Source organism: Phascolarctos cinereus, unplaced genomic scaffold, assembly GCF_003287225.1.
Source record: "Phascolarctos cinereus isolate Bilbo 61053 unplaced genomic scaffold, phaCin_HiC Scaffold_1;HRSCAF=81, whole genome shotgun sequence".
NCBI classification, from domain to species: domain Eukaryota; kingdom Metazoa; phylum Chordata; class Mammalia; order Diprotodontia; family Phascolarctidae; genus Phascolarctos; species Phascolarctos cinereus.
Genome location: NW_027555514.1, coordinates 36,250,780 through 36,274,627, shown reverse-complemented (window position 1 = coordinate 36,274,627; position 23,848 = coordinate 36,250,780). Strand labels below are relative to the sequence as shown.

At 37.5% G+C, this 23,848-nt stretch overlaps 1 protein-coding gene across 1 annotated transcript in view; it reads right to left on the bottom strand.

Moving 5' to 3' along the window:
• The window catches only part of TBC1D5 (TBC1 domain family member 5), a 613,691-nt gene that overhangs the window by 289,983 nt on the left and 299,860 nt on the right, over positions 1–23,848 (bottom strand). The window contains 2 exon segments of the mRNA XM_078151425.1: positions 810–840; positions 843–875. Coding sequence (XP_078007551.1) covers positions 810–840; positions 843–875 — 64 coding nt within the window.

The window sequence follows — 23,848 nt, the reverse complement described above, 5'->3', positions numbered from 1 at the left end:
TTTTTCAAAATTACTTTGTATTTATTTCATACGAATTTTGTACTTGTTCTCTTGACTGACAGAACAAATGGAAATTCCTCAGGGGCAGGGACTATTTTCATTTCTCTTTGTATTCCCTTCATCTGGCATAGTGCTTAGTATACTGTAGGTACTTAATAAATGTTTGCTGATTAACTGCTTAAAATATGCTAAATCTATAAAATCTGTGATCATAGTCCATATTTTCATAGTGAATTTATACTGCCATTAAAAATAAGTCAAGAGAATCAATCACTCATGGAGATAAAGGGCTGCAAACTAAATGTCATTTTTCAGGTATTACTGCCTCAGTAATTTATCTGCGTATTTATATGGTATTTTCGAGAAAATGAGACCCAGCATTTAACCCTTTTTATCAGTTTTATGAGAAAAAAGATCCTACTATCTCCCCTATATTCTCTACCAAGCATAACCATGCTCAACCATTTACTCAACCAAAATTCAAGTTGGGAGAAAAACACTAACAAAAGTTCAAGTAGTACATGTTTTATTCACCAGTGTATTATTCTGCCATTGAGCAAAATGTAATGCTGCCCTATTTCCTGACAAGACCCCAAAGGAAATGTTGACAAATAGCATTTAATACCATCGTGAATTCCTTTTGTGCTTTCTTTAAATTCTCTTGAGATCAGCGGACTAATAGTATAAAAGCTTGAGTAGTTTATTAGCAGGAAATATTATCAAATGCAAACAGAAAGCCTTAGCACTGCTAAACACTGCTACTGAAAGGAAAAGGTATGCAAGAACTATATGACAGACACAGGTCCTACCTGTAGGAAATAAAAGTTCCATCGGAATCTGCGTAGGATTTATTCTTCCATTTTCATTGGATTCACCTAGAAAAGAAAAAATTGCAAAATGCTTAGAAATAAAAGAGAAAAAGCAAAAGCAATATAGATGTATACATATATACACACCTATACATGTGGGTGATTACGCACACACATATGTTAGCTATATTGCTTGAGTGTCCTGGGGATGGACATTACTCCTGAGAACAAATGGTTGCTTTTTTAATTTGGACACTGGTATTATCAAAAGTAAATTGTCCTGTAAATTACTAACAGGCACAAATGAGATAAATGTCTATTAGCAGAAAGGGCAATACAGTAATTTCTACACAATGGATAGATAGCTAGTTCATCATCAGCACGGCCTGAACTTCAGGCTCTATCAATTATAAGCCCTTTAAATAGATCTGACATTGTCATCTTTTGTTGGCCATTGAACTAGACTTTTGAGCAGTGATGACATAAAAAATCATGTGTCCCTACAGCTAACTTCCATGAACTTAATACAATAAGGGAGCACCAACCTCCACCATGAGAATCTTGATGAATCACTTCACTTAGTGTGACAGCAGGGAATGGGGTAGAGGGAAATAAAGCTTGAGCCTGGAGCCAGGAGTTGGTCAGCCATTCACTCATGCCCAACTCTTCATGACTCCATGGAACAAAACATGCCAGGCCCTTCTACTCCCCATTATCTCTCAAAGTCTGTCCAAATTCACATTTGTTGTTTCCATGACACTATCCATCTCAAACTCTGCTGTCCTTTTTTCCTTTTGCCTTCAATCTTTCCCAATGAGTCCTGTCTTCTCGTTATATGGCAAAAGTAGTAAAGCCCCAGCGTCAGTATTTGACCTTCCAGTGAATAGCCTGAATTGATTTCTTTAAGTATTGACTGATTGGATCTCCTTGCTGTCCAAGGGACTCTCAATAGTCTTCTCCAGCACCACAATTTGAAAGCATTGATTCTGAGATGACTGAGGTACTACTGGCTTCTGCCACTACGAGCTTTCTGACCTTGGCAAGTTACATAATCTTTTTGATCTTCATTTCCATTCCAAGAAAAAGAGTGGGTTAGAATTATTCTAGTGCCGATTCCCTTTGAATGAATTATTTTATTAATTTAAACATTTCATATTTTGAAAGAGGTTCAGTAGTCTTTTTAAATCTTTAGAAATAGGCACTTTAAATCAGGAAACTCTTTAGGAAGTCTACTTTCTTTCTAAGAGGCAAACTTCAATCCTTCTAACATCTCAACAAAGTAGATCCCTCCTTTGCCCCTCTAACAGGAGCCAACAATTCTAACCCAATTCATACTCATGCTTCCTCAGCAACTCCTGTCCAGGTGCCCTGGTCAGTTTTTGTGGGGTCTCTCCAAAAGGGAAGGGCTTCTCTCTGAGTCTCATAACACTGTGTGGGTGCTGATGGATCCCCGCTTGCTGGGTTCCTTGCAACTTCCATTCTTTGTTGATCCTTCCATTCACTGCAGCCACATAGCTTTAATGGATGATTACTGATTTTTGAAAGGTGGGCCTTTGTTTCATGGAGAATTCTGGAGTCATTAAAAGCACACATCATCTTCTAAAGGCAATGCAGGATACTTCAAGCTGACTCAACTCTCTGGCCTTCTTCACCTCTTTGCTACCTGCCTTTCCACCTTGGAGAAACATCTGCCCTGAGTCCCACTGTCCTACTTGGTGGGTATCCTACTCATTTCATGAGAGCTTCAGCTACGTCACTTCTCTGAACTTTTCTACATCCAGGCCAGCTGCTATGACCCTATCCAAGTACACTTTCCACTACTCTACCCTGAGTTTCCAGGTCCTCTTTACATGCTATCTTGCCCTATTAGAATATAAAATCCTTGAGGGGAGAGACTGTTTTATTTGGTTGTATTTATATCCTCAAAATTTAGTTAACACAGTGCTGGCACACTGCAGGCACTTAATAAATGCTCATTTTTCCATCCACCTATCCATCTATGTCTGTCTGTTTCTCGCCATCTACCCTCTCCGGCTAGACAACTCATGGCCTAAATGTAGTGTCTATCTAACATTCATATACTGATGGAAGAGCTCAACAAGCTGTTCATTCATCATAATATGGATGCCAGGCAGTCTTCATCGACTAGATTTTTCCTATGTGGACAGTTAGAACAAACACTTTTGAATGCTTGTGGAATTCAATCAGCAGGGTCTGCAGTGTTTCAGACTATTTCATAATCATTACAACTTTGTCTTCAAAATATATTAGCTGAAGGAACTAACCATCAATTCACTTAAACAACAAGCATTTAATAAGTACCTACTGTGTGCCAAGCACTGGGTACCTACTAGTGCTATATTACCCTTAAGGATAGTAGTACTGTATTATTCTTAACAATAATAAAATTAATGAAAAAATTCTTATCAACAAGCAGCTTATATTCCACTTGGAAAGATAGCAAAGGAAGAAGTGTATGAAGAACAAATAAAAAATACAAATAAATACAAAGTGGTTAAACACAAGGTAGTTTGGGAGAGAGGGCATTTTAGGGGCTCAGGAAATGCTTGAGCTGCATCTTGAAGGAAACATGAGATTCTATGAGTTGGATGTGAGGATACAATAAATTTCCAAGCATGTTGGACAGTGAATGCAAAGGCACAGAGACAGAGGATGCAAGGTCACGGAAGAGGAACCAAGGAAAGGCCAGTGGGGCTTGGTCAGAGAATGTAAGGGAGGGAGCAATGTCCAATAAGCCTGAAAAAAGAGGCTGAAGCCAGGTTTGGAAGGGCTTCCAATGTTAAGCAGGAGTTTATATTTGGTTTTAGGAACAACAGGAAACTACTGAAATTTATTGCATGGAGGAGAGACTAGGAAAAAGTTCTGATAAAAGAAAATTCCTTTGGCAGCAATGTGGAGGATGGCTGGAGTGAGAAAAGACTGGACGAAGGGATACAAAGTAGAAGGACTGTGTAATAAACCTAGGCAGGAGTCAATGAGGGTCTGAACTAAGGTGAATGGAGAGGAGTTACATGCAAGAAGTATCTTGAAAGTAGAAATGACAATATGTGACAACTGACTGGATGTATGGGGTAAGAGATGGAGGGATCAAGGTGGAAAAGGGATAAGTCTGGTGCAAAAGCTAATGAATTCAGTTTTGGATGTATTACGTTTGAGAAATCTCTCTAGGATATACAGTGTGATGTATCTAATAGGCATTCCAGTTAAGCTCTACTGTATTTTTTTATTAATTTATTTTGAGTTATCAATAATCACTTTCATAAGCTTTTGAGTTTTAAATTTTTCTCCCCCTTCCTCCCCAAGACAGCGTGAAATCTGATAAAGGCTATACATACATATTTCTATTAAACATATTTTCACATTAGTCATGTTGTAAGGAAGAATTAGAACCAATAAGAGGAACCACAAGAAAGGAAACAAAACAAAACAGAAGGAAAAAAAAAGATCAAAAGGTGTGCTTCGATCTGCATTCGAACTCCATAGTTCTTTCTCTGGATGTGGATAGCATTTTCCATCATGAGACTTTGGAGATGTCTTAGATCCTTGCATTGCTGAGAAGAGCTAAGTCTATCAAAGTTAGTCATCACACAACGTGGCTGTTACTGTGTACAATGTTCCCCTGGTTCTGCTCATTTCACTGAGCGTCAGTCTATACAAGTCTTTCCAGGTTTTTCTGAAGTCTGCCTGCTCATCATTTCTTATAACACAATAGTATTCCATTACATTCATATGCCACAACTTGCTCAACCATTCCTCAATTGATGGGCATCCTCTCAATTTCCAATTCTTTGCCACCACAAAAAAAAAAGCCGCTATAAATACTTTTGTACATGTGGGTCCCTTTCCCATTTTTATGATCTCTTTGGGATACGGATACAGCCCTACAAGTGCCATTGCTGGGTCAAAAGGTATGCACATTTTTATAGCCCTTTGGGGATAGTTCCAAATTGCTCTCCAAAATGACTGGATCAGTTCACAACTTCACCAGCAATGCATTAATGTTCCAATTTTCCCACATCTTCTCCAACATTTATCATTTTCCTGTTTTGTCAGGTTGGCCAATCTGATAGGTGTGATGTGGTACCTCAGAGTTCTTTTGATTTGCATTTCTCTAATCAACAGTGATTTAGAGCATTTTTTCATGATGGCTTTAATTTCTCCATCTGAGAACTGCCTGTTCATATCCTTTGGCCATTTATCAACTGGGGAATGACTTGTAAATTCTTATAAATTTGACTTAGTTCTCTAAACATTTTAGAAACGAGGCCCTTATCAGAGACACTGGTTGTAAAAATCCTTTCCCAGTTTTCTGCTTCCCTCCTAATCTTGGCTGCATTGGCTTTGTTTGTGTAAAAACTTTTCAATTTAATGTAATCAAAATTATCCATTTTGCATTTCATAATATTCTCTATCTCCTGTTTGGTCATAAATTCTTCTGTCCTCCATAAATCTGACAGGTAAACTATTCCTTGCTCTCCCAGTTTGCTTATAATGTAAGCCTTTACATCTAAATAACAAACTCATTTTGACTTTATTTTTGTATATGGTGTGAGATTTGGGTCTTTGCCTAGTTTCTGCCATAGTCTTTTCCAGTTTTCCCAGCAGTTTTTGTCAAATACTGAGTTCTTATCCCAGAAGCTGGGGTCTCCGGGTTTATCAAATAGATTGCTAGAGTCACTGACTACTCTGTCTTGCAAACCTATCCCACTGATCCACTACTCCATTTCTTAGTCAGTACCAAGCGGTTTTGTTGATTGCTTAAGCTCTACTTTACAAATACTCTAAGAATCTCCTTTTTTTTTCCCCCTCCTCATTTTCCTTTAGTTTTATTGATTTCTTCTTGTATTTTATACTACTTTCTTTGCCTGATAAATTCCCACTAAGAATAATTAAGAAAAATATTAAAACAAAACTGACTGACAGCACAACTAAATCTGAAGCACATGTGACACTCTTCATGTTACAATCCCTAGCAAGAAAAGGCAAACAAAATAAGGAATTTCCTTTAGGGAGAAAATTTGAAAACATTTCTAAGGAAAAGAAAACTACAGAACTAAACTTTTCACTTCTTTAATTGCTGCCTGTGGAGTCTGGGAAAGCTGGACACAGTTAATAAAGTTTTGAAGCAAACTGAATAGTCACTAGAAGTATATTATTTAATTTTTTAAAAAAAATTATTTTTAGGGATATATTTTGTATCACTAGGAAAAGTTATGCCTCATTATTTGTTCTCTGGGACCAAGCTGGATCATTGCATTGAATCTGAGTTCAGCTGTCTTCTAATGATGGTTTCATTCATTTGAGTAATTGTATATATTACTCTCCTGACTTTGTTTCCCTTCTCTTAGCACTGGTTCATAAAACTCTTCTGTTTCTCTGAATTTTTCATGTTAATTTCTCTTATATGGCCTCATCATCATCATGATAAACATTTCTATAGTACTTTAAGATTTGCAAAGTATCTTATAAATATTTTCTCATTTTATGCTCACAACAACCATAGGAGGTTTGTGCTATTGTTATCTTCATTTTACAGATGAATAAACTGAGATAGACAGAAATTAAATGACTTCTTCAGAGTTGCACAATAAGTGCCTAAGGCTGGATTTGAACTGACTCCAGGCCCAGCACTCTTTGCATTGCTCTACCTGGTTGCCCTAAGCAGTATGTATTATAGTTTCTTTAGCCATTCCCCAAAATGATAGGTACCCACTTTGATTCCATTTGTTTCATTTTTTAAAATAAGTTTTATTGATGTATTTTTTTAATATCACCATAGCTTCCCTTATCCCTATGTTCTAGCTATGTTTGTTCTTCATAATTCTGCAGCATTTACTTCTTCTGTGTGGTTATTCTTTGACTGACATTGCTGTATTCATTGCATATATTGTTTCTTGGCTCTACTCACTTCACTCTGCATCAGTTCATATAAATCTTTCCATGCTTCTCTTTATTCATCATATACCTCATTTCTTATAGCACAGTAATATTCCATTACATTCATGTACCACATTTTTTCAGTTATTCTCCAAATCAATGAGCATCTCTTTTGTTTCTGATTCTTTGCTATCATAAAAAGTGTGGGTATAAATATTCTGATCAATATGGTGACTTTCTTCTCAATGATGGCCTCCGTAAGGTATAAACCTCAAGCAATCTCTAGGTCAAAGGATATGGATATTTTAGTCCCTTTATCTGCCTAATTCCAAACTGCTTTCCATAACAGTTGTACTGATTCACAGCTCCATCAACAAGTCACTAGTGTAGTTCTCTTCCTATAACCCTTTTAACATGGATGATTCCCATCTGTTGTCATCTCTGCCAATTTGCAGGGCGTCAAATGAAAACTCACAGCTGTTTTGATTAGGATTTCTCTTACTAGTAGTGAACTGGAGCATTCTTTCATGTGATTTTGAATACTTTCAAATTCTTCAATTGAAAGTATTTGTTCATGTTCATTGACCACTTACCTACTAGTGAATGAATTTTGGTCTTAGCTGTGTCTGTTGTTTATATATTGTGGACACAAAATCCTTATGAGAGATTCTAGTTATTTACTACTTTTTTTTAAAAAAGGATTTCTATGATTTTTTTTTTACTTCCTTGGGCTATATATGCTCAATAATGAGAGAGTTGTCCTAACACAACAGGCATTTCTCTCACCTGCCTTAATTTTCATTAATTTCATTTCAACTTATTCTAGTAATTTTGATACATCTTTGACATTTTTGCTTGTTGTCCTTCCTGTTTAACTTTTAAATGTTCATATCTTGAGATAGATTAGTTGGTTTGTTTTTCAAAATGGCTTCCTCTAATTCATTTTTTCATCCCACTGCCTCTAACAGCTTTAAGAGAATATATTACTCACAGTTTTCCACTGTCATCATCTGAAAGATTTTATAAACAAATATATATTCTAAACCTGTGTTGCCCAGGAATATAATTTCTCTCTGCTTGGAAAAGATAATAATGAGCTTTTATAGAGCACTTTAAGGTTTGTAAAGCACTTTACTTATGCTACTTCACTTGTTCCTAAGAACAACTCTGTAACACAGGTGTTATTATTGCCATTATACAGATGAGGAAACAGACTGGGATCGGTTAAGTGACTTACCTAGAGTCACAAAGCTAGTAAGCAGCTCAGGCAGCATTTGAACTCAAGTCTTCCTGACTCAAAGTCCAACATACTATCGACTAGGCCATCAAGCTGCCTAAAAAGAAATCCATAAACCAATAATGTGTTTGCTCACTCTAGTGGTTTACAGGATCTTTGGGTAGCAAACAGTGTCAGTTTGTTGTTTATATCTGTTCTTTTTTCCATTTCCCTTTTTTAGGGGTGGGCCAGTGGGTGGAGGGGTGTGAATAGGCAAACACTATATGATAGATCTTCCGATTTTGTGAGCATACAGAACTCCCTTCAATAGCACAGAGAATACTAGGACTAAGTAGAATCTAAGCACCTTCTTGAGGCACCTGAGGTTAAATGATTTGCCCTGGAGCACAGTGCTAAAGTTAGAGGGAGGATTTCAACAGATCTTCTGGATTCCACAGAGGCCCAGCACTCCACTTCTTATGTCACATTGTTTCATATAAGGTAAACAGCCTGTTGAAATGTCTTCTCAGTTGGATGCCCTATCTTCCTTCCATTTTTATTGTTTCTCATTAGCTAGTAGTCATTTAAACCTTGGCTCTAAAAACTTTGCTGGTATACAAATATCTGATGTAGAAATGGCTTCTACATTAATAATCACTTTTTCCTAAGAATGCAGCCAACTTCATTTTCTGTAATGTTACTTAGTACTAGTCACACCCAGCAGTGTCCAATTCTGATCTTGAAGAAAGTATTCCTTATAGGAAGGGATGCAGCTTCTGTTGTTCCGCAAGTCTTTAGTCTTTTCCACTTTTTACTTCTGACCCATGCTTTCCAAAATTATGTTCATCACCTCTGCTCACCTTTGCATTGAAGTTGTTGAGTATTTAAGTATGTGTTCATTTAATTTGGAGTGTCTTAAAACTCTTCCTAGGGGCAGCTACGTGGCACAGTGGACAGAGCTCTGGCCTTGGAGTCAGGAGGAACTGAGTTCAAATCTGGCCTCAAGACACTTGACACTCACACTTACTAGCTGTGTGACCTTGGGCAAGTCACTTAACCCCGATTGCCTCACCAAAAAGCAAAAAAAGAAAAACAAAAAAAAACTCTTCCTAGAATTTCTCTCCATCCTCATGCTCTGCACTAGACGTTTGCACACAAACTGCAATTCACTTCATGCTCGTCTCCTTGCAAATCAAGAACACTACAATGAAAAAAAAAAGCGTCCTACGAAATGCTGTTTCTTATTGCCACTGGACATATAAAAAGGCCAACTTCAAGTCCTTTATTTGCCTCTTGAAGGACATACTTTAGGCCATCCTTCCATTTAGTGGCAAGTTCCTTTTCTGGTTTATAGCAAGAAAGTCAATGATGGTATGATTTAGTGCTATGTCCTCTTATGAGTCAACAGAGGAGGATCTCACATTTAAAACAGCTACAATTAAGAAAATGTTCATAGATGGTCTAAAAACTATGGTTCTTGGCATCTTCCTTTTCTTCTTCTTTTGTGGTTGTCACTACTGAAGAGGAACGGGGCTTCATTCAAACTGAAATGAAGTTATTTGTTTGTTTTTTGCTTCATGGATTGTCATGTCAGTAGATAGACATTTATGAAGTGCCTGGGACACAGCAGACACTATGTCCCAGGCACTGTGCTAAGCACTGGGGATGCAAAAAGAGGCCAAAGACAGTCCCTGCCCTCAAAGGGCTCACAATCTAATGGGGGAGACAACAAGCAAACAAATATGTACAAACAAGCTATATACCGGATAAACAGGAAGTAATGAAAAGAAGTAAGGTACTAGAATTAAGAAGTGTTGGGAAAGGCTTCCTATAGAAAATGGAATTTTAGGGGCAGCTAGGTGGCACAGCAGATAGAGCACCAACCCTGGAGTCAGGAGGACCTGAGTTCAAATTTGACCTCAGACACCTGATGCTTACTAGCTATGTGACCCTGGGCAAGTCACTTAACCCCAAATGCCTCACCAAAAGAAAAAAAAAATGTGATTTTCATTGAGTCTTAAAGGAAGCCAGGAAGCAAGGTGGCCTAGATGAGGTAGGAGAGCATTCCAGGTACTGGGGGCAGCCTTTGTTGTCCAGAGGCACAGGTAGCATGTCAGAAGGACAGAATCACTAGATCAAAGAGTGCGTGGCAGAAAGTAAAGAGGAAGACTGTGAAAGTAGGAGGGGGCAAGGTTAAGAAGGGCTTTGAAAAGCAAAGAGACAATTTAAAAAGATCATGAAAGTGATAGGGAGACACCCCCCCCCATATAGTATGCATTAGGACCTACACAGTGCCTTACACCTCATAGGTGCCTAACAAACTCCCCATTACAAGTCCTGGTATTACCAATATCTTTTAGATATCTCAAACTGGATGCCCTATATACATCATAAACTCAATATGCCCAAAACACTTCCTTCTTCCAAACTTCCTATTTACTTCTAAAGGGACCAGCATCCTTCTAGTCATTCAGGCCCAAAAAGTCAGTGTTATCCTTGACTTTTCAGCAGCACTCATCCCAGAAATCCAATATGGTGCCATCCTCCTGTGCCTATTGACACAGCATTTCTCATCTAGATTCCCCTACTTTCCATTCACACAGCCACCACTCTAGTTCAGTCCCTTATGATCTGTCACCTGGACTACCACAGCTGCCAAGGTTATTTTCCTAAAGTGTTGGTCATTTCACACCCCCTTCCTCTTACTTTTAGGATTAAATACAAAATCTTCTATTTTAGCATTTCAAGCATTTCACAGTCTAGACCCTTCCTCTCTTTCCCATCTGGTTACAGATTGTCCTCCCTCCCCTTCACACCCTTTAATTGTTAACTGGGCTCCTTGCTACTCCTCCCAGGAGGCACTCCATTTCCTATCTATGCCTCTCCACAGGTCGTCCCCCACTCCTAGAATATGCCAGGCCCTCATCTCTGCCTCACAGGTTTCCTGGACTTCCTTCAAGACTCAGCTAAAATGCTACCTTCTTGAGGAGCCTTTTCCTGGTCCTCCCAGCTGTTAGTGCCTTCCCTGTGCAATTACCTCCCATTAGTCCACACATTTCTTGTAGGTACCTATTATTTACATATTGTTTCCTTTTACCTCCTTTGTATCCTACTTAGTACAATGCCTGGCACATAATTAATACTTAATAAATGCTTATTGACTGACAAGAGTCTTAGTTGCCAGTTAAAGAAATAAAGACAAACATGAGTTAATTGAGGAAACCTCACCTGGCACCAACTTAACAAGGACAGCAAACTAAATATACCTCCCTGCCTGTGCCAGGATTTCATTCTATGTATTGACTTTAATTAAAGGACAGTTTTTAAAAAATCTCTTTAGGCAAAGATTTAAAGGATTCATCTAAGATAAAATTCAAATGCCTCTGCTTGGTGTAATATACTTCACAATCTGATCTCAGCCTTTCTCTCCAAACTGCCATCACCTTCCTCATCTTCACATACTCTGGCATCCAGGCAAACACTGCACCCTTGCCCAGACTCAGGATTCCATCCAATGACTGGCCTTGGAAATCGTTGGAGGTTCTCAAGGAAAGGTTGGATGATGAACTGGTCAGTTCTAGAGGGAATTTTTCTGGTAGGAGGTTTGGACGAGATGGTCACTAAAGCTCCTTATAACTCCCAAATTCTGTAAATGTACACTTTTCACTACTGTTTAGAAATCCGGGGCTTCCTTCAAGGCTCAGGTTTACTACTAAATTTTTTCCTGATTTCTTCCCTTCCACTACCCAGTTGTCATTGTGCTCTCTCTCTCTCCTCCCAAATTATCTTGAATTTATTATCTTTGTAAATTTGAAGATTCTTTTTTAAAAATGAAGACATAAAACTACTATTGAGTACATTGTTTAAACTTTGAAATTAAGAAATTTAATAGGCAAGAACCTGCTCACATTACATATTCCTAATTCATATAATGTAATTTCAAATATGATGTTACATTCATTTTTAGCATAGTTAAAGCTTAATAATTTAATGATTTCTCCAATTTTAATTTATACTTTCCAACCACTTTGAGCAATCTAAGGTGCCACAGGAGATCATAACAGTGGTCCTGGTTAAGTCAAATAATAATTATAGAGCTTTCACTTTAAAGATGAGATTATTTTTAATTATTGAGTATAGTACTTGAGGTACCCTACTTATATAATTATGCTACTCATTAAATGGTTATTGAAAGCTGAAATGTAATTTTAATGACAGCTACCTATGTTTCCTCACACTCTTTGGAGTTGACAGATCAGACCAGATACTGTTCCACTAAAAAATATTTGTAGCAGACTAAGTTTTCACATAGATAACAATGAAATTAAGTTTACTCGAGAAACTTTCAGGTTCCTACTTTTTGTTTTTTTAAATGACTTCATAGTAAGAATGATTTTACAAATAATGGAATTAAAACTAAAAGAAATGGTGGTAGATTTTCAAGAACAGAAAAACTAGCGACACTGTATTTAATACTCAGATTCTGACTGGTCTACAAGTATACCCAGCATCTCTAGGACACATCCGCAGGATAAGATTAGTAACCTAGGAAGAGAAGACATTACATTCAGAAAAAAAGAAAAACCATTAATGACAGGGCGTAAAAGTTAAGCTTATATAGTCTATACATGTCTTATAAATTAGAAAACAGCTCTTAACATCTCTCAGAACTTTATGAGGAACTAAATAGCTGAGACCGCTGTATTTAAATCTGTCTTGGTCTTGTCAGATGTTACTAAAGGTTTGGCTTTATTTAACACTTACATTCCTTTCATACAAAGTAACAATAAATATATAATTTTATGATATAAATGATGGCACAGAAGAAAAAATATGAATTTCTTTCCCAAAAACCAACTAAATAATAACCTATACTTGTTTCTCTAACAATATTAAAACAAAGATTTCAGAGTGTGCTGTACAGGGAAAAGGCAATAAAGTTTTGAAGAGGGAAAAACTGCTTTGTTCCTTCAATCCCCTAGTTGAAATTAATTATAGCAAATGTTTATGAAAACATCTGTTCCACACAGTTATAAATTCTTCATTTTAGCCTGGGCAACTCCAGGCTCTCCTGTTATTAGGGGAAAAAACCCATGCTAGACCACTGAGAGGTTCACAAAAGAGCAGGAAGGAGTCCCACTTCTGCTCAAAGCCCCGTAGCCCACAATCATGGGATCGGTACCTGCCTGTGATTTTTCCTTTAAAAAAAAAAAAGGGAAGGTGGTAAGGAAAGCTTATCTTGGACCAGAGAAGCAGGTTGTGAAATGTGACTTTTTTAGCACTTCCATTTTGGAGTCCAGACCTGTGGTTCCAGCCTTATGGGGAGCTCAGGGTGGGGAAACTCCCTTTACTAATAATGCAAGCTGACAAATGTCATGAAAAGTATTCATGGTACCAGGATGGCCTGAGGGGAACAAGAGGTTAAGAGACTTGCCCAGGGTGACATATGCAGGGAGATGTAAGAGGCAGGATGATTCAACATAAATTATTGATAAGAATAATTATCCAAACGTTAGGTTTCTTGGGGACTTGAAGAGGTTCAAAGACAATACAGGAGTGGGAACATATGTGCAGTACTACTGAAAAATTACAATAGAGGGTGCAAGAGAGTTTAATATGAGATTTCTGCAACTGCTACAATGATCAAGCTAAAAGATGTCATCTACCTGCTCACTTTATACTTAAAAAACAGTCTGGTAACTAAGGTATTAAAACAATTTTACACAAAGATTTGTAAATGATTAAATGGTACAAAGCTAGAAGCAGTGAAAAATATGCTTGCTGTTAGTTGGGGAAATTATGTCCCCTTCATTTTTGCTATTTATAAAATAAGTATTAAGTTGTAAGTAATAAATATTTTTTCTACAGAAATAGATCTTTTAAAAATACAGCAATAAAGATGCAATTATTTATGAGCTCATTAAAACATTTTTTTATATTGTGAAAAGAAACGGAGTTTCACTGACATCCTTGATTTTTAATATAACCGAAGTTAGGCAGGTTAAAATGTTTTAGGGTTAATATAGTCAATAAAAATTTTTCTCGATGTGTTCAAGTGAGTAGAATTAACTATATTTAATATTTACATTTCTATTCCTGTTGACACAGAAAGTTAATCAGTTAGGTGTAATCATCACTGGTTTGACATGCACAGAGGAAAGTCAATTGTCTTTTGTTGGAAACAATATAAAGCAAATTTTCAACATTCAGATTTCATCTGAATTATGTGATTCAAAAAACAAAAATGACAATCTACTAGTCATTTTATGGCTTGAGAATTCCAACTTCCCTTCGTTTCTAATGAATACTCATGTCTTTCTTGCATATAACTGATTAAACTGGAACAAAATTGTGATGCTTATACATGAACTAAGCAAAAGGTCTTTTGGCATCATTTTTCCCTGGACCAAGGCTCTGCTTCACTCTGGGTGTGTCACATCAGAAAGGTACATGGCTGTCACTGTGGCAAAAATAGGTTTACAAGTAAGGTCTGGGGGTGGGGCTGTTAATGCACAAACATCTGTTTTATAATAAGCTTTATAGAGAGAAGACCTAGTGGGTTTTAAACTGGTTTAACTTAAAATCAGCAGTGATACCACCCTAAGAAAGATAATCTATCTATGCAAATAGGCTTTTATTTTAGATCTAAATACACTCAATCTTCTGAGTCCCTTATAAAGCTCCATGTCAATTTGTAGACGTAATATATAATAAATATAATACTGTACCTTGAAATGATTTTTAAAAATCTCACAATGCATATGTGTAATGAATATTTAACAGTAAAAGAAACAGACATGTTCAAAATAAGTTGCACAGAACGCTATGGGGAACCATGTGTTTTTATGCAGAAAAGCATTTTTGCTTTAGGATTTTTCACTAAATGCTACTATAAAGATTTAAAAGCTTTGTCTTCTATAATTGTTGTGTTAAATTTAATAAACAGTTCAAAAGATCTATAAATTGTATTCATTTGTCTGAATACAATAAAGACAGGACATAATGACTCAGCATCCCTCGAGACAGCCCTGGCCACAGACCTGCCTAACTTAAGACATGAATCAGGATAAAATGTCCTTCTCGGGAGGCCTGTTACACACATCATTTACACTTAAGCACAGTACCCCCTTCTTATGACTGAGTGCCTGTACTCCAGCAAACATGGGCAAGAAACGTATTTAATGATTTTCAGTTGTCCTCACTCTTCATTACAAATTTATCTACTTCATGGTGGTTTTTTAAGAATCATACTTGATTTCCAAATAATACATTTAACAGTTAACATTTTAAATAAGAGAATTCATTTATAAAACAGAACTAAAGCAAAATCCAAGTGAAAAAAATAGCATACAATTTTAGGAAGATAATTTGGAATCAGAAAGTAATGTGTTTTCCTAAATTTTTTTTCTTATCCTGATTAAACATGCACTAGAAAATTTATTGAATTTAAAAAAATGTAAATTGCAAAAAGTTCTATCCTGCTGATGGCTGTAATTTAATGTTCTATAAACACGTTAAAATAATGTGTGTTTGTATTTACACTCAAAGTATTTTGAATTCTTTGACCCAAGAGCACCAAACGAATTGAAGTTTTGTTACAATTGCTAATTTATGGTTAAATTTTGAATATTTAGAAGAAAATATGTATTCAAAAACTTAAATTAAGGTCAGAGAAGATGGCTTAACTAAATTCTGTGAAATAGTCACGAAATAAATGTACCTAACATTTTGGTCAAAGCTGTTATGATCTTAAATTTGGGCAAAAGGTAACAGCCATAACTTCACTATTATTATAATATCATATGTATTCTGATTTAATTAAAAAATAAGATATGGAAAATTGTGTCATATAACTGATTCTATTAAAGACACAATTTAAAAGAAGATCTGGTTTATAACATTTAAAAGAGCAAAATGATAACTTTCCCCTATTAATCCAATTTAATTCAACAAACATATGTAGTATCTCACCATTAGGTAGAGGATAAAAAGATGCAAAATAATACGTTTTTCTTTCCATTTAAAAGGCTTCAGATCTACTGGGAAAGGAAGGTAATATATGGTAGATTTGCTCCAACTGAGCTGGTTTGAAACATAATTATGAATATGAATATAATCATAATAAGGCAGCTAGGTTGCACAGTAGATAGAGTGCCAGACCTGGAGACAGGACAGCCTGAGTTCAAATTCAGAAATTCAGGCACCTAATAACTATGTGACCCTAGGCGATGCACTTAACCTCAGTCTGCTTCAGTTTCCTCATCTATAAAATGGGGATAAGAATAGCGCTTCTCTTTCAGGCTTGTGATGAGGATAAAATGAGATAATACTTATAAAATACTTTACAAACCTTACAGCATGCTATAGATGCTAACTTGCATTATCATTGTTGTTGCCATTTAAAGTGGCGTCAAAGTTTTTTTTTAAACAATGATAAAGTAAAATTAGATCTTCAACGCCAGTTTCTAAAGAATAATCATACTGTACATCAAACGTGATCTAGAGATGTTATGGTGGCTAAAGAGGGACAAATGCTCATTATCAATGAAAACTATAATCAGGCCACAAATGGTCAACACAGCATAGCACTAAAATGTCAACAGATCCAATTCGTGATTTCAATCCATGAACATGCTTCTGTAGATCCGTCGGGGCAGCTCGGTGGCACAGTGGATAGAGCACTGGCACCGGAGTCAAGAGGACTTGAGTTCAAATCTCATCTCAGACCAGATACTTGACACTTCCTAGCTGTGTGATCCTGGCCAAGTCACTTAACCTTAATTGCCTTGCCAAAAATAAAATAAAATTCATACAGCTATAAGAAAGCTATTTGCTCCATGTTCAAAAATAAGCCAGATCTAAATGCTTTTTCTATGAAATATATATGTATCTAATATAAACTGAGGCTATAAAAAGTGCCCCAACCCCAAAAAAAGACTGATTAGTAGAAACAAAGCAACACATATACACACAACCAATTCCAAACCAACTTTAAAAACAAGCATGTATGACTACAAAACCAGAGATGTGACCTATAGCATGTTTTATGCATGTATGTACATGTACACATTTATACACACACACATAAACATGCCTATTGATCCTGTTGTAAATGTGAAGTGTTGCAGCAGATACAGTGCCCACCCTGTAGTCAGGAAGACTCATCTTCTGAGTTTCAAATCTTACCTCAGACACTTACTAGCTGTGTGACCCTGGCCAAGTCATTTAACCCTGTCTGCCTCAGTTTCCTCATCTGTAAAACGAGCTGGAGAAGGAAATGGCAAACCGCTCCAGTATTTCTGCCAAGAGGACTCCAAAGGGGGCCACGAAGGGTCAGACACAACCGAAAATGACTGAGTAACAACAACAAAGGCCAAGAGGCTGCCACACGGGTGGCTCTGTCCGCTGGAGGCCCCCGAGCACTAGTGGACACAGGTTCTTCATGTGGGTCATCTATGATAAGGAAATCACCTGCCTGGTGAAAGTAAGATAACAACGCCACGAACTAAACTACTTAAGCAATCTACTAAAGAGGGAGAGTTTGGAGTCCCAGACTCTCACTACTGCACGGTGTATGATCTTAGGCAACACAGGTCCTCTTGCTGGGCTTCACTTCTTTGTTGAGGGAAGGCAGTGGAAGAGATCATTTCTGGTTTGGAACCGGTGGTTTCTAAATCCCTTTGAAGCTCAAAAGTTAAATGATTCCATATTTTCATGCTAATAATACCTGTGTGAGCAACTAAGCTAGTAGCAGGAAGATTAACTTGTCTGGAAGTAAATGACAGTACTGAATATTTTATTTGCTATAAAATAATTATAATTAGATTATATATAAAGCATAATTAGAGGCTACTAGGTATTGCAGCACTGGACCTGGAGTGAGGAAGACCTGAGTTCAAATTCAGACTCAAACATTTAATAATTGTGTGACCCTGGGCAAGGTTCTTAACTTCTGTCTGCCTCGGTTTCCATAAAATAGGAATAGCGCTACCTACCTTACAAGGTTATGGAGAGGATAAAAACGAGATACTATTTGTGAACCACTCTGCAAACCTTCAAGTCCTCTACAAATTAATGCTAACTATTGCTCTCCTCCTCCTCCTCTTCCTCCTTCTCTCTACACTCATGAACACTACGGATCCCTTTCTCTCTCTCACAGGTTTCCATGAGGTTCTTCTCTTCAGGTCTCCATAGTGCCTTTCTCAGTCTCTTCTCCCTTTTATTCTGCCTCTGGGCTATTTCCCTTGTTCATCTAAATCAGCTTCCGTGAGCCCATGCAGATGGTTTCCAGATCTACACATCCAGCCCTGGTCTCTTCTTTAGCTCCAGTCCCAGCATCCAAGCAGATAAAACTCAATCTGTCCAAAGGAAAATTCATTGACTTTCCACCCCAAACCTTCCTTCCTCCCAACTTTCCTCTTATTGTCAAGGCTCAAACCCTTGGTACCATTTTCAGCTCCTCATTCTCACTGACCTACATACTGAGTACTGTTGTTTCTCCCTTCACATGAACATCCTCTTCTCTCCACTCATCATCTGTCACCTGGATCACTGTGGGAGCCTCCTCACTGATCCCTCCACCTCAAGTCTTTCTCCACTCTAATCCAATCTTCACTCAGCTGCCAAAGGAATTTTCCTAAAGCAGACGTCTGCCCATCTGGGTAGGGGAAGCTAAATAAACCTGTATTATTGAAAAAAATCAAAAGTCCTTGGTATTTAAAGCTCTGCCAAGCTTGGTCCCTTCCTGCCTTCCCCAACTCTAATCCCAACTCCAACATTTCACTACCCTCCATGGAAGGCTGTGATTTAGCTACACTGGCCCCCTTGCTATTTCTCAAATAGGCCAAGCCACTCCTCATTTTTGTCCCCTCTGCCTGGAATTCTTTGCCCCCTCATCTCTGTCCCCTGTTTTCGCTTGGCTTGCTATAAGATTCGGCTTAAATTTACATGTTGCTTCTACCACTATGATGCTAGTGTGACCATGGGCAAATCAGTTCATTTTAACTTCAGTTCTCTCATCTGTAAAATGGGGATAATCATAGCATCTATCTCGCAGGGTCGTTGTGAAAATCAAATAAGATAACACATATAAAGAGCTTTGTAAACTTTAAAGTCTTATATGAATGCTGGCTATTATCATTACTATTAATAAATGCTTCCTGACTGTTCAACTGGAAGCAGAAAAGCTAATTACTGCTCAGACAGTGATAAAGATGTGATATAAAACTACATGCCATTCTGATAAAAATATCAAAGAGTGTCAGTACCTATATCAGAAGAAAGTATTGTTAAGGGCCCTTAAAAGGTTCCCGGAACTTCTCTTTTTGAGTTGCCATATTTTCCAGAAACACTGCACCCAGAGCACGCAGGAGGCCTCGAATGTATCAAGGAGGAAACATTCCCTCACCCCCAGCTGACATAATTTGTTGTTTGCACCCCAAGCTGGATTCCCTGTGTGTCCTTGGGAGTCAAAACAGGTACCAGCCAGTCTGTGCCAGACTGGGAAGCTGGCTTATGCAGCAAGGACCCTGCAGATATGCAGACCATCCCATCTTCATAGTCTAACAGTTCCCAGGGGAAAACAATGCAGCTTACCCCACCTTTACTGCACCTTTCATCTCCCATGTCACACCCCTTCATGGTATCTCCTCCTTCCTTTTTCCTGAGGTTGTAAATATGCGAACTTCTATATGAATTGTGAACTCTAGGGTTCCACATGCATGTTCATTTCTTTTGCAATAAATCTGGTTTTCACATAAGTTTTGTGTTGTGACAGCCAGGAGCTATGGTTTTGAATGTATTTTGGTAGACTTGAATGCATCCAGGAGGCCACTGAGATGGTAAGGAGACTCAAAATACACCATTAGAGGATCAGCTGTAAGAACCGGGGATATGTAGTGTACAAAACATCTGAGGGAACAAGGCAGCTATTTACAAATATTTAAAATTCTATATAAGATGGAATAAACTGGTTTTACTACTCCCAAGAGCCATGGGGGCAAGATTCTGAGATACAGATTTTATCTTAATGAAACAATTGGTGCTGTCTACCAGAAGAAAAGGCAGTACAGGGTATTAGAAAGAGGAGCAGGCTTGAAAGCCAGGGATACCTGGGTTCCCAACTCCCTCAGACTTTTAAGGGCTGTAGGGCCCGGGACACATCATTTCCCCTTTCTGAGTCTCACTTTCAGGCTTACATGAGGTAACAGACTTGCAAACTACTCTGCAAACTTTAAAGCACTATCTGGATGTCAGCTGGTATTCTAAATATTAGCTTTACAAGCATTGGGTTCTAGATCGCTGCTCATCTTCAAGAAGAGGCTAGAAAAAGCCCCTGGTCACGATGTTAGACAGCAGATTGATATTCACGTACCATTCACTGAACCTACACAGCAACCCTGGGAGGTAAATGTCCTTATCACCCCCATTTTATAGCTAGGGAAACAAAGGCAGACAGAGGACAAGTAACTTTCCTGGGGTCACACAGCTATTAAATGTCTCAGGTGGGATTTGAACTCAGATTGTCCTGGCACTCTTATCCACTGTGCCATTTAGCTGCTTAGACACAGGCTGGCCTAGAGAGACTCTGAGATTTTTCCAATTGAGAATTAATAATACTATGGGAAAGAAGTTTAAGTGGGAATAGGGAGTATGGGACACAAACAGGACATATTGCAGGCCAAGTGAACACAACACCATCTTCTCAAGCAAAATCTAGTTTACCTTGACTTTTAATGACAGGATGAATAAGTTCAAAAGAGTAAATCCAAGACAGAAATTAAATTGGCTCAATATATAATTTTGTACATAAAATATTGCCTGTCTTGTTTCTTTTCCAGAAATATCACTAAAATTTACCTATAAAAATGTTTACATTTATCAAAATAGCCCTATAAACTATTTTTCAAAGAAACATTAAGGAAAAAAACCTGGGCTCCCTCAGGCATTTTTTTCATTCTGAATGTTAATTTCAATCAGTGATGAAGTTCCCTTAAGCTTATTTTAATATCTACTGGACGTGACCTCATAAAATTTAATGCCCTTCATTAACCCCAAGTACTTAACTTTAGACATTAATGTTAGGCATCTGACTTTTCGATTCATGAGAAATTCAAGTGGGAACTATTAGCAAGATATAAATTTCAAATGATTTGAGGAGCACATAATCGAGCAACAAGCAATATTGATGAGTGAATCATGACTGGTTTACAAATATGAGTGTGTTTCTCTTTAAAACGTGAGATAGTTGGAAAAATTCCCACAACTAACACATTAAAAGGCTTTGATGGGAATTTTCAAGAGAAAAGTCAAGATTTTGAATGAGGTCTTTTCAGGATATATCTTAAACATTTTCCATACTGAAGTTTTGTAGTATGTACACAACAGAAGTATAATACAATGATCCTCTGATATGATGCATATTAGAAATATATTTAGATATATCTAAACCCTAAGATTACCTAGAAAAAAAATTAAGATGCTAATTGTATCTTCTAAAAATATTTAACTGATCTGCCTGAGTAGAAAATAAACTTTATTTTGTGATTCACTTTTTTACAATGCAGTAAGTACTCTCTCTGCTAAAATATTAAAACTATCACCACAAAAGATTGACCTAATATCCACAGAAAGGATTTTAAAAAAAACCAGCCTATCAAATTTTTAGTTTAGAGTCCTGTTTATAAGTTGATTGTGAAATCTAACTGTAATAAGACTTCCAGTCCTATTAGAGTTACTATGTGAAAATCCTAATTCTTTGATCCTATCATGATATGCATAATGTACAGAATTTAAAAAATTACTCAAATTACCAGTCACTGCCAGCCAGCACCAACACCCTGTGAATAACAAGAGCAAGAGAAGTTGTGTGGCATTAGGGACAGACAGACCCTCTAGTTTACCAACACAGAGTCCAAATCCTACTCTTCTCCCAGATGGGTGACCCTCGGCAACCCCTTTATCTCTCACTGCCCAGGAGCTTCTATTCATCAGTAAATCACAGAACCTCCCTGGGTAGAAGTGGTTTCCTCATAGGGCAGCTCTCTACTCCAATAAAATCACAAACCAAGAGCAAAAACACAAGCTCCCATGTAACTATCACATAATCTTCTGGTTTGATGTTGTGTAAAGGACTTGACTTGGGAACAAGTCAGCTAACATCACTAAGTCTCAACTTCTAAAATGAGGAAAATATTGGTACTTACAGAGTCATTCTTAGGGAAGTATTACTTAAGTCATAATAAAATTCTAATTATGAGGTCTTAAAATTATTGTTGTCATTTTTCTCTAACAAGTCAATTGAGGTTAGAATTTAAAAAAAAAAGAGTAGTCAATATAAAGTAAAATTAGGCACTAGTTTGTGAATTTATAGACTCAGAGAATCACAAATTAACTGAACATCTATTTCAGAGATGAGGAAACTGAGACCAAGAGGTGATCTGCCTAATCCACAATTCAACAAGTTACAGATGAAGCCAGAACTAGAAAAAAACAGGCTTCTCACAAAGCCAATAAACTAACTATAGTATCAACTTTCAGAGTTGGAAGAGACCCCCAAGGTCATCTGGTCCAACCCCAACCTGACCAGGAACGCTCCTGATAATATCCCCAATAAATAGCCATCTGCTGCTGCATGCTGTGCCCCTCCATCTGTGAGAAAACATCAAACTTAAGATGCTTGGTGACAGGGAAGTAACTCCCTACTTACGAAGCCTATGCTACTTCTGGAAAGCTCTAATTGATGGGAAATTTAAGTCAAAATGAATGACACACTGTCCCATAACATATTCAGAGGAAATAATACTTCAGTGGACTTGAAGGAAAACAAGGATGATATACGTCCTTTACCTAATCTTCCCTGCCTATGTGAAGGACTGAATTTAATTTATTTGATGCTTTTTTGTGCTGCTACAGATTAGAATTCCTCCAGGTCTTAGTAGATTGCTCTGTCTGGTGTTCAATTCTCAAATGAAGAGCTTCTCTGAACCTAGCTAGGCTAATCCTTCTACCACAGACACATAGCAGTGAATCATTGAGATTTTTCATCCAGGTAAGACTGGCCAGAACTACACTGGCAGCAGTAAGTACTTGGCACAAAGTAGGTGTGTGACTAATGCTTGGTGACCGATTTCCTTGGGAAACCCAGGATCACTTCCGTGCTGTGATGAGTCCTGGAGCTTATGTTTGTTAGGCGTTTGACTTTGTCTTGCAGAGCTTTGTTTTCCCGCATGTAGTCTATCGATTTCGATTCAACAAATAATGCCAATTCTATACCATGGCACTGGGCGAGGCACTACCTACTTACATCTTATGTTTGTGGCAAGGAAAAGGATGATAAACTGTAAAGTACCATAGAAGATCATCACTGGACAATAGATTTACAGGAGGAAGATACCTTAGGGGCCATCCAAAACAGCCCCTTTATCCCTCAGGGCCAGGAAGATTAGTGACTTGTCAAGATCACCCAGACGGCAAGCAGCAGAGGCAGGGGTCAACCCTAGTCCTGCTGACTCCAACTTCAGAACTCTTTCCACAAGACCATTTGGCCAATTCTGCCTTTAAGGCACTCTTCTTCTTCAGTGGATTTTTGTGCCTCTTTTACCATTTGGCTTATTTTGTTTTTTTAAGGTGTTATTTTCTTCAGGTCGTGTGTGTGTGCGCCTCTGTTACCAAGCTCTTGACTCTTTTTTTTCATGATTTTCTTGCAGCACTCTTATCTTTTTCCAGTTTTTCCTTTACCTCTCTTATTTGATTTTCAAAATCCTTTTAGAGCACTTCCTTTTGGGTCTGAAACCAATTTACATTTTTCTTTGAGGCCTCATATGTAGCAGTTCTGATTCTTGTTATCCTCTACTGAATTTGCGTTTTGATCTTTCCTGTCACCATAGTAACTTTCTATGGTTATGTTCTTTTTTTGTTGTTTGCT